This window comes from Nannobrachium achirus (genome assembly GCF_963921795.1).
Source record: "Nannobrachium achirus genome assembly, chromosome: 11".
In the NCBI taxonomy this organism is placed as follows: domain Eukaryota; kingdom Metazoa; phylum Chordata; class Actinopteri; order Myctophiformes; family Myctophidae; genus Nannobrachium; species Nannobrachium achirus.
The window spans coordinates 11,005,281-11,017,561 of NC_137820.1; the positions used below are offsets into that span (position 1 = coordinate 11,005,281).

General features: G+C 42.2%; 1 protein-coding gene across 1 annotated transcript in view; it reads right to left on the reverse strand.

Moving 5' to 3' along the window:
- Positions 1–201: 201 nt before the first annotated feature.
- st3gal2 (ST3 beta-galactoside alpha-2,3-sialyltransferase 2) overlaps positions 202–12,281 on the reverse strand; it is a gene marked incomplete at both ends in the record, with an annotated part of 38,300 nt that continues 26,220 nt past the window's right edge. The window contains 4 exons of the mRNA XM_080736851.1: positions 202–375; positions 2,124–2,243; positions 6,143–6,188; positions 7,686–7,865. Coding sequence (XP_080592977.1) covers positions 202–375; positions 2,124–2,243; positions 6,143–6,188; positions 7,686–7,865 — 520 coding nt within the window. The remainder of the gene's footprint in view (positions 376–2,123; positions 2,244–6,142; positions 6,189–7,685; positions 7,866–12,281) is intronic.

A 12,281-nucleotide genomic window follows, 5' to 3' on the forward strand; every position in this document is an offset into this window, starting at 1 on the left:
TTCACTTGCCACAGATTCCATTCATGCAGCAGCAGTTCGTATTGCTCCTCTCTCCACTTCATTTCTTTACTTATGCTCACAGACTGCTGCAAAGTGAAAGGAAGAATATACAATGCACTCTAAGCCGCACCTACGGTATAGCATCCCGAGCCAAGCCAGCGTTCTAACATGAAATCTAAGGTATTTGAGGTGACGTGTTGGCTACTTTCCACGGAATACAGTGATTTTGCCAGCCTTGGCCAGACGCTGGATGATCTGGGCTTCGTAGTCTGCGTCGTGGACGCCAGTTATGCGGAACTCTCCAGAGTAGCGGTTCTGCTCCCAGTAGTGGTGCCAGTTACCCCGACTGTCTGCCCCGAAACCAAACACATTCACCTAACAGACGCAGGATGGAAAGGGGAGAAGATATGTGAGGAGAAAATGAGGTCGAGAAATGAGCTTGAGTGTTTGTGTGTGCGTGCACAAATGAGTATTCATGCATTATGCATTGTAAGAATTATGGACAGATGTGTGATTGAAAGAAATAAAGAGAAATAATTCCTCAATATTATTATATTTTAATTATCTCCACCATGCCAAAGGCAAGGGGGAATTATGGTTTTGCCCCGGTCTGAGTGTCCTCAGCTAATCTCACAAACCACTGGGGCGATCAGCGGCAAATTTCAGGCGCATGGGTTAGGGTTAAAAAGGGTGGCCTGTGTTCTTCACCAATGTTAGACCTTTCATGGCGCCACCATGAGGCTGATTTGAACATTTTGTAGTGTAATTTCTTCCTTGGCCTTTTGCGAATGTGCGTGCACAATTTCATTACAATTGCACGCTGTGTTTGATTTGAGGCATTTTGTTCGAAACGGATCAATCCTGCAAAGTTTGGAGGCCAATCTTAGCCAATCAGGATGGAATATTTAATACGGGTCAGATCCGTCTTGATCATATGACTGTAGTAGAAATCTGAAGGAGTAATATCCAAAAATGTGTCTTACATAAGTCGGCCTCCTGGTGGCGCTATAAAAGGCTGATGTGAAAAATGCAAGGAAATGTTTTTTCCTTGGCCTATAGGGAGTGCGCTTACAAAGTTTGAAACTGATCGGTGGAGTTGTAGGTAAAACCACAAATTGGCCTGTTATAGCGCCACCATGAGGCTGATTTAAACATTTTGAAGTGGCATTTCTTCCTCGGCCTAGTGGGAATGTGTGTGTGCGATTTCATGTTAATTGCACTCTGCGTTTGTGATTTGAGGCATTTTGTCCAAAACGGACCAATCTTACAAACTTTGAAAGCCAATCTCAGCCAATCAGGATAGAATATGGACAATCAGACAGATCCATGTCGATCACATGACTGTAGAGATACTGTCTACCGATTTGCGTGATTGTTGGACAAAATCTGTAGGAGTACTGGCCAAAAGGTAGTTTTGCACAAATTGGCCTCCTGGTGGCACTAGAACAGGCCCATGTGAAAAATGTGGGGCAGAGGTTCTGAATTGGCATCCAGGGAGTGCGCTTAAAAGTTTGAAACTGATCGGTGGAGTTATAGGTAAAACCACGAATCGGCCTGTTATAGCGCCACCATGAGGCTGATTTCTGAAATTTGATGTGGCATTTCTTCCTCGTCCTAGTGGGAACGTGTGTGCGCGATTACGTGATAATTGCGCTCTGCGTTTGTGATTTGAGGCATTTTGTCCGAAATGGACCAATCTTACAAACTTTGAAAGCCAATATCAGCCAATCAGGATGGAATATGGACAATCAGACAGATCCGTGTCGATCACATGACTGTAGAGATACTGTCTACCGATTTGCGTGATTTTTGGACAAAATCTGTAGGAGTAGTGTACAGAAATGTGTTTTGCAAACATCGGCCTCATGGTGGCGCTAGAACAGGGCCATCTGAAAAATGTGGGGCAGAGGTTCTGAATTGGCATCCAGGGAGTGTGTGTGCTCATTTTGGCAGCGACCGGGCCAACGGTGCCGGAGATTAGCTGGTAACAAACTCGGAGGACGGACGGACGGACGCACGCACGGACGCACACACGGACAGGGGCGAAAACATACTCTCCCTCAGCCTTCGGCTGGTGGAGACAATAATTGAATTGAACCGAGGCAAACTGAAGTGTTACTAACCTCGTCGCAGACGTGCAAAGCAAAGAACAACACCAGCATGCCAGTGGAGGGGTAACGTCCATGATGTTTGGTCCAGTGGTCATGGATGTACTTAAAAAATGCTGGGTTGAAGATCTGGACCTGGATGGAATACACAGACGCACACACACAAACATATAATAACTGGTATTTACAGTATGTTTTAATCTGAGCTACGTACAGGGCCATATTTGGTATAATTATGAATAAGCATAAGTCAACTAAACCCAAACCAATCCTGTCCCCCAACAGAGCTAAGGAGTTCACCCTAATCTCACTAGTGGGAAAGTTTCTTTCTCCGCACCCACACCCCCAGCCCACCCACATAGATGTTATGTTTGCAAAAATACCCTCCATGTACGTTACACACTCCTTAAACAGAGGCGTCTTCGCTGGCTGGGTCATGTGTGCCGCATGGAGGAAGGCAGAATCCCTAAAGACCTCCTATATGGAGAGCTCGCTTCGGGAAAGAGGCCACGAGGGCGGCCACAGCTACGATACAAAGATCTATGCAAGCGAGACCTAAAAGCAACACACACCGACACAACCACATGGCAGTGTTGATTTCGTTGACTAATGACGAAAAATTTTGTCGACTGCATTTTTTTCACTGACGAAAACTAAATAAAAACGAAATAAAAATTAAGCTGTGATGACTTAAACTAAGAACAAATATATTGACAATTTCGTCAACAAAAATAAAAACTAGACTAAAACGTTAGGGAGGGACTAGTGGAGAGTAATTTTCGGTTAGGTTGCTCTCAGGTGTTGCGTTAACGCGTTGCACAACCAAGTGTAAAATCAGCCATTACAATGTCATCAAGGCCTGCCGGAATTATTTCAGTTGACCAAATCAACTGTAGATTTAGTCGCCTAAAATCGTATGATATTTAGTCGACTAAAATTAGACTAAAACTAAAACTTTTCAGGTGACTAAATTATGACTAAAACTAAATGACAATTTATTCAAAAGACTATGACTAAAACTAAATAAAAATTTGCTGTCAAAAACAACACTCAGCTAAAAACAGAGACTTCCCAAACAATATGGAGACGCTTTAATTTTAGAAATCCCTTCATAATTGACTAAGCAATGATCAAATCAAACTGTGGTGACTTTCTTTGCAATGTTTTGGCACAGTGGCCACTGTGCAGGGGTGCTGCAGGTGTTCCAGCACCCCTATGGGGAAGTTTTCATTTTTTATTTAAATAAGAAAAGAACAAATCAAACATAGCAAAAATACGTTGCCTGTTGTTGTCGTTTTTTATTTATTCATTTATATATATTTTTTTATATATATATATATTTCCATTATAAAATGGATACAAAAATTATAAAAAATATTAGGCCTATTATTTTTTCGCTGCAGGAAGGCCCCATAGCAGAATCATGCTTAGGGCCCCCATGGGCCCAGAAACGGCTCTGGACAGAAGGGTCTTCAGAGGTTTGAAGAACACCTGCTGCTTCAGTGGGACGAGAAGAGGGCCCACAGAAGAACAAACCAGGCTGGGAAAGACCTGCCACCTCCTTCATCATGTGAGCTGTGTCAGAAGGACTGCCACTCCCATATTGGACTCTACAGTCACAAGAGGAGCTGCTCCAGCCAGAACCAGCCAGAACCACTCCAACCATTTTCGACCTATCCTCATTTAACCCATTAAGGCCCAGGATTATTGAATGCTTTAACTATAGAAAAATAGCAGATCTTTGAAAAATCGTGAAAATTAGAATTTTGACCCGATTCTATAAGTGTCTTTTGAATCCTTCTAAGGTTTTTTGAAAAACCTATGTTTCTATGTCAGCAATCTGGCCAGCCATCGCCAAAGAAAAGGTCCTTTTCACTTAGCTGGAGCTCAGTTAGTCTGTTCTTGAGAGACTACTATGTCAGTGGTTCTCAAACCTTTTCATGTGAAGGACCCCCAAAATGATATTCAAAATATCAAAATATTTAGTTCCAGGGACCACCCAGAAGCAAAATTTGAGCTACAAACGTACGCTTTGAAAATACATACATGTATATTCAAAGATTTGCTAAAATTTTCACGACTTTAAAAAAAATAGCAGATCTACAAGCTCACAGCGCGGCACTCGGTGCCGCGCTGTGAGCTTGTATATCTGTTATTTTTCACTGGTTAAAGCATTCAATAATTCTAGGCCTAATTGGTCTTCACTAGTGCCTAGTCTCAACAGGACGGTTCAGAAACATGCCTACCAGTGACATCATCAATAGGCAGGTTTGTCCATTTGGTCTATTCTACGCATGCTAACTTGGAATCCCCAATCGATGATGTCATTGGTAGTTACTGTAGGTTTCTGAACTGTCCGTATAGCCCACCAATGAGATGCAGAGTGGGCAGGTGGAAATTGTTAGTGAGGACCAATTATATGAAGATGAGGTTGAAAATGGGTGAAGCGCATATACATACACATGCACGCATGCACGCGCGCACACACACGCACACGCACGCACACACACACACACACACACACACACACACACACACACACACACACACACACACACACACACACACACACACACACACACACACACAAACACACACACACACACACACACACACACACACACACACACACACACACACACACCTTGTAGGTCTGCATCTTTCTAAGTTGTTCAATTTAAAAAAATATATAATGTATAATGACATGCCCAAAATTGGGAGTTGAAGTGTTTAAAAACCTCTGCAGCATCCAAGGGTCCTTTTACCCTTGAGCAGATTTTACAAGGGTTTTGGTTACGTTACATTGAATTGCATCATTAGACTACTAGACTAAAATATTTGACCTCAACAACCTCAAACCTTCAAGTAATTACAACATGTATTAGCTTCCCTTTTACTTGAGTAATAGCCTACTACTGAGTCCTTGACTAATATCATACCGGTATGTTTTCTATACGGCAGTGATGCTGGTGGATGAAATCTTTTTGGGGGGTTTTGTTCCAGTGACATTTTCAACTTTGAACCAGGCCAAGAGTTTCCCCAAATCTTTGTGTAGCAGAGATTAGTGTGGGTATATTTATTTTCATGGATTAAAAAGCAAGCAGAAGGGTATTTAAAAACAAAGGGAGGGATTATAAACTAGAGGGAACAGAAGAGTGCAGCAAAGCAGGGTCACTACAGTACGTGTTCATAGTTGTACTGTTCTGTATGTGTGTGTGTGTGTGTGTGTGTGTGTGTGTGTGTGTGTGTGTGTGTGTGTGTGTGTGTGTGTGTGTGTGTGTGCATGCATGCCTGTGAGAGAGAGAGAGAGTGTGTGTGACTAACAGAAATGTTTTTTTGGGGGGGAAAACTATGAATTGTAATGTTACAGTTAGTTTGAGAAACCAGTTAGATTGGGAAAGGAGTGCTTGTTTTTGTTCACCTGGATGTGGAAGAAGCCCATGTCTCAGTGGTAGCTGGTGAATGCTAACCTGGTGAATGCTACTATGCCTAAACCTAACCTCAGTAAAACTATGCCTAAACCTAACCTCAGAAAAACTATGCCTAAACCTAATCCTAATCCTAACCCTAACCTCAGTAAAACTATGCCTAAACCTAACCCTAATCCTAACCTCAGTAAAACTATGCCTAAACCTAACCCTAACCTCAGTCAAATTATTCCTAGTTCCCCAAAGGAGGCACTGCCTGCTCCACCTTGTGCCCAAAAACGAGTGCTCCTGTTCTCAATCTAACTGAATCTCAAACTAACTGTGACATACTGTATACATATATATATATATATATATAATGTAGATATACAGTATTAGGGCTGAACAATGCGAACACATATTCAATTAATTGTTGCAATTGCAAATGTTTAGAAGTACATTTTGGACCCCTTCTCTAATTGCAATGAACTGTGGCCTCTACAATTTGAAAATTGCAGTAGTTCATATTGTGAGTTGCATGTTTTGACTAACTGTTGTTCAGCCCTAGGAGTACATGCATAATACAAAATATAGTATGTACGGTATAGTATAGCTAATACATTATACCTTGTCTTTGTCCACACGGAGAAACTGCTTCACCGGAGCATAGGTACTGAGAGAGGAAAAGAGAGGTAGAGAGAGGGAGAAGGTAACAGAGGGAGAGAGAGAGAGGGAGAGAGACAGAGAGACATTGAGCCAGTACTCTATGTGATTGCTTTGCGGTCGTAAATTTAAACTGAATGACAGATGACTGACTGTTTCCGCTGTCTGCTTCCCTGGGTTTCTCGGAGCTGAGCATCAATCAAAACAACTGCTTATGCAGGCTTTTCTGTGTCTTATACGTCTGAAAGTAAGCGTGCCCAAATGTTTCTTCACTGACGCTTGAATGTACGCTTGGATGTTTCCTAATCGCATGCTTTTACTGTGCACGAGTGTGGCATACTATATTTATCCCTTCACAATTGTGTGTGTGTGTATGTGTGTGCCTTGATGATGTGGAAGTGGTGTAAAGTAACTAGGTACATTTACTTAGGTACTGCACAAAAGGGATATTTCACTTTCAAAAAAACTTTTGGTAATTGTATCATCTAATCAGGCTTTTATGAACACCCTGAACAGTTTTTAATTAGCTTGATTGAATATTTAGATATTTGATGTAAATGTTACCAGGCCCTCCAGGCCCAGGGCCTCTCCCCACACACACCCATTGTAACTTCAAACTTCATTTTAACCATGATAGATTCATTAAAAACACCCATTATTTTTTCTGGTGACTCATACTACCCTCCTAATATGTGAGCAGGCCGTGTTTTTTCGATAACTTTCTTCATTTATTTTTAATAATATTTTATTTGTATTTCATTTTTTCCATTTTACCAAATAATTATTAAAAATAAATGAAAAAAGTTATAGAAAAAACACGGCCTGCTCACGTATTAGGAGGGTAGTTTGAGTCACCAGAAAAAATAATGGGTGTTTTTAATGAATCTATCATGGTTAAAATGAAGTTTGAGGTTACAATGGGTGTGTATGTGGAGAGAGGCCCTTCCACTGCTCCCTGTTGAAAGTGGAATATCCCTTTAAGTACACTTGAGTATTTCCAATGTCCAGTACTTTTACTTCTACTCCACTACATCTTGAATCCAGATATTGTACTTTTACTTCACCACATTTATTTGAAAACTTTAGTTACTAGTTACTTTACAGATGCTGATTATCAGTAAAACATATGCATTAACCACTTCAGCCGTAGTTGTATTTCAGCCATTTGAAAATAGCCGATCTACAAGCTCACATTGTGAGCTTGTAGAGCTGCTATTTTCAAAAGATTTGTATACATTTGAAAACTTGAAATGGGACATTCTGTATAATGAGAACTTTTACTTTTGCTACTTATTATATGTTGAGGCCAATACTTTTACTCAAGTCAATTTTGTATTCGGGACCGTTACTTGTAACAGAGTATTTCTACATTGTGGTATTTGTACTTTTACTTAAGTAAAGAATTTGAGTACTTTTTCCACCCCTGTGATGTGGTTTTATTTTTGGTATGCATTCTACAGTATATCTACATCGTGCTGCCCATGTTGGTGTCAGTGTGTTCTCTCACAATCGAATCTGGCCAGTGGACAGGGCACTGGTGATCCAGAGCAGATCCAGCGTTTTAAAAGGAACGAGGACAAAGCTGACGTTGGCTGCCAGGTTCTTGGCGCTCTCCGGATACATGAAGTGGTGTGTTGTGTGGCTGCCCACGTCCTCCTCGTAGCCTACTGTAGGGGCCAGGTTTATCCTAAGAGAGAGAGAGAGAGAGAGAGAGAGAGAGAGAGAGAGAGAGAGAGAGAGAGAGAGAGAGAGAGAGATTATGAACCACAGATACTGTACATGTACTGTAGTTGATCAGGTAGAGTGATAGGTATACATACATTACATACATACATACAGGTAATTAATTAATAGCTTGACACAAACATACAAGTCAAGTCTGGAACAGGGGAACAGACAGCAGTAGTTGGTCAGAGAATCTAAGAGGCCTGGAGGTAGAATACACTGGAATAAGGGCAAAGTAAAACGGTAAACTCAATTCTGTGTTTGACAGACAACCAGGGAAGAGGGGGACATGTGGTCTCTCTTCCTAGTGCCAGTCAGGTGCCAAGAAGCAGCATTCCGAGATAGAGATTGACTGACAGATCAATATCAGTACGAACAGGGTGACTGACAAATGGACAAATGAGAAGAGACAGAAGGAACAGAACACAGAGCCAAACCATAGAGATGAGATACAGCCTCCACGCAGGTCTTCAATGCAAACGCAATGACCCTGCTGCTTTCATTACACGCACGCACGTATACACGCACGCATGCACGCACGCACGCACACACACACACACACACACACACACACACACACACACACACACACACACACACACACACACACACACACACACACACACACACACACACACACACACACACACACACACACACACACACACACACACACACACACACACACACACAAGCTGCTGTCTTATTATCCTCCCTCTTGGTAAATGGTGCATTTATATGGTGCCTTTATCCAAGGCGCTTTACAGAGATTGTGCATTACATTCATATTCACACCGATGGCGGAGGAAGCCATGCAAGGCACCAACCTGCTCACCGGGAGCAACTGGGGGTTCAGAGTCTTGCTCAGGCTCCACCATACCATGAGTGTTGCATTGTGCCGGCGTCGTGACAGCGTCAAAAAATTAACAGGAGCGAATTTGGCGTCCGACGTTGACGTCGGCAGTTGAGCACCCTTCATTGATTAAAAAGGGAGCATTCTCAGCGCTGTCGCTGAGGCGACACTCGGCGCTCGCAGTGTAGCCAGGGGGGTAAAGGACTCTTCGACATGAACTCTGGGGGAGCCCATGATCGAACTGGGAAGCCTTTGGCAACCCTCCGTGTTCTACGACGGTTTCTCTACCCCTGAGACCTTTCCCCCTGTTGTTCTGTTTTGCAGCCCTGCCCTCGTAAAATCTCTGCATTCCTTTAGTAGGCAAACGGTAATGATGTCTTTGATAGCTTGTTAATCTTTGTAAGTCTCTTGCAGTAATTATCTTTGTCAGTGTAGCAGTAATTAGTCTCTTTTGTCTGTCCTAAGTTATTGGGCCTCATTCACCAACCGTTCTTAAGAATGTCATCTTAAGACCTCCTTACACAGTAAGTAATAACTCCAGAAGATTCTGACATTATTTATTTGTACTTAGGGAAGAACAGAATTTAGGCACACATTTATGCACATTTGAGTGTGCAAAATAATTGGCTGTATTTTCTTCATTTCCATAGTTGTATAATATAGGATTTAAAAAACAATAATATCAAACATATCATTTTCCGAATGTCTGTCTGAGTGTCTGTCCGAGCGTTTCTCCTCGGCGGCTGGAGCAATTGATCTGAATCCGCATCACCAAGGAACACACCTGACATAACTGCGAAGCCCGTTTGTCACTTTCACAAATCGTATGCTGTATATTAGCATCTTTATTGTGTATCTTTTCTGCATCTAGCTTGAGGCATATCTAAATCTGCATCTAGCATGAGGCATATCTATTCTGCATCTAGCATGAGGCAACATTTTTAACACATTTTAACTCTATAGCCATTAAACGAAACGGGTATTTCTTACATTGGTGCTCCTACATATTATACACACTGCACATCATTTCGGAGCTCATATCTTCGAACGGGTAAGGGCTAGTGTTTATAATATACAATATTTTGTTTAAATTATTTCAATATTTTACAATGCATAATGCTCTTTTAAAACACTTAAACACTACATTAACACTTCTGTTCACATCAATTACTTTAATGGGGCCATCCTGCAGCAGTGCTGTACACCTCCATATGTTCAACTGGCCCATGTCGGATCCCACATGTCTGCTCCTCCTGGACGTCCAATAGAGTCACGTTATTTATAGGCACAAAGTAGGCCTACTTCTGCACGCTGCTGCTGCTGCTGCTGCAAGAAGTCCTGAGGAGAGAGCTTATCTTCCAGGACCATACAGATCTATTTGAAGAGAGCAAAGAGTACCTCTTTAGGCTACCAAAGCTGTGCTCGTGGTTGTGTAATGCATACCGCGTGTCGAGTTCATAACCGTGATTATACCGCGATTCTTTTTTTATATGTTTTTTATTTAAATGTATTTAAAATGTATTGATTTTTTCCATTCGAACAACTTTTTTGGGAGATACCGCGATACCCGGCCTAACCCCTAAAGAAGGCAATTTGCTGCCAAAATGTTGGTTTCCCTATACCAAGGATGGGCAACTTTGAGGGCCACTATATTTCCACCTTCACTCCAGAGGGCCACATTGCATATTGCTACGTCCTACTTTGTCATTCTAGTATCTCATACAATAGAAGCAAAAATAGCAGATCTACAAGCTCAAAACGCATCGCGCTGCGATGCGTTTTGAGCTTGTAGATCTGCTATTTTTGCTTCTTTTGAATAGGAATCCTGAATTATTTTTTGTTATTTCTTAATTGGAAACCCTGAAATGTAACATTTTGATTTAACACATTTGGTTATATACTCATGTTAACTTTATGCCACTTTGGCTACAGTGTGTGCGGCCGCTTCTGGACGTCCAATAGAGTCACGTTATTTATAGGCACAAAGTAGGCCTACTTCTGCACACTGCTGCTGCTGCTGCTGCTGCTGCTGCTGCTGCTGCAAGAAGTAGTTGCAGATCATGCCCTGAGGAGACAGCTTATCTTCCAGGACCATACAGATCTATTTGAAGAGAGCAAAGAGCTACCGCTTTAGGCTACCAAGAGCTGTGCTCGTGGAGCTTTGCAACAGTTTGGAGCCAGCACCGCGGAGCCATGCCGAACGGTCTAAAAACCTGTACTTTCCACTTGGGCTTTTTTAAGCCACTGGGACATTTCGGAGGGTGCTAGGAGACATCGTAGGCATACCAAAGGCATCCACCGTGGATGGAATAAATCAACTAGCCCACACAAAACATAAAATCCCCCGGCGATACCGCAGCAGAACAGGACCCAGGCAACGGAGGGTTCCGTTCCATTGCTGGTCTCCTCAACACGCACGTGCACATTAAGGCACCCTATTCAGATCCGTTCCTGCATCTCAACCGCAAAGCAAAACCACTCAGTAAATGTACAACTCATGTGACTCCCAGAACCACCTTCTGATTGCTGTCTCCTGCCTACCAGCCAGGAGGTGCACTCACAACTGTTACATTTTTACAAAACATCTTCTTACAAACCCGTTCAATGAGCCGTGCTCATCCAGCAGCCCCTTGTTCGAGGCACATAAAAGGAGCTGCTGGAGAGAGACACACAGCTCATTCGTACACATCTTCAAGTAATTATACATTCCAGCAACAGAGGGCTTCTATTTCTATGATAACTTATTTTATTAGGAGATGGAGGCTATGTCTCGGTTTATAATGCCAGCAGGAGGTGCTGGCATTCAATCAGCAGCATGTATGTACTCTACGTACTTCACCACCTTTGGCATCTTATAAGGACACTGAATGTGTTTAGAAAACAGCAGCAGGCAATCTGCTTTACAAAACAGAGAAGGTGGGTGGATAAAGAGAACAGCTGAGAAAGAGTTTTGCATTCGTATCATCTTTGGGCATCTTTTCATCATTTTAGGTTTGTGGGATAATGATGGCCTGCTGTGTCTCGCACAACATCGCAGGGTGTATCAGTTCTGCCTCAGACACAACAAGTCTGACAGTATTTAATAGCATGTTTTTATACTTATAATAAACACTTAATTGTGACGGAAGGTCGCATATACCCTGAGAAATCTCGTAGCTTGTCTGACTGTCTGTACAGGAAGTGATGTCACGTGATGTCAGTGAGTCACAGTGATGTGGTACAGAATGACTCATATATGGGCAAAAAAAGGATATCACGTGACATCACTTCCTGTACTGACAGTCAGACAAGCTACGAGATTTCTCAGGGTATAAAAGTCCATATATGGTCATTCCCAGAAAAAGAAAAAAACCTTTTATGGCCATAAATGGAGATATCTGATGTCATAAATCCCAGGACAAAAATGAGAATGTTAGGGTACCCCCTTATGCCCATATATGGAGATCATCAAACCAAGGCCCTAACTCACCAAGGCCCTGCTTGGCATTACTAATTAACGTACGTTTTATGCCCATAATATAGAGA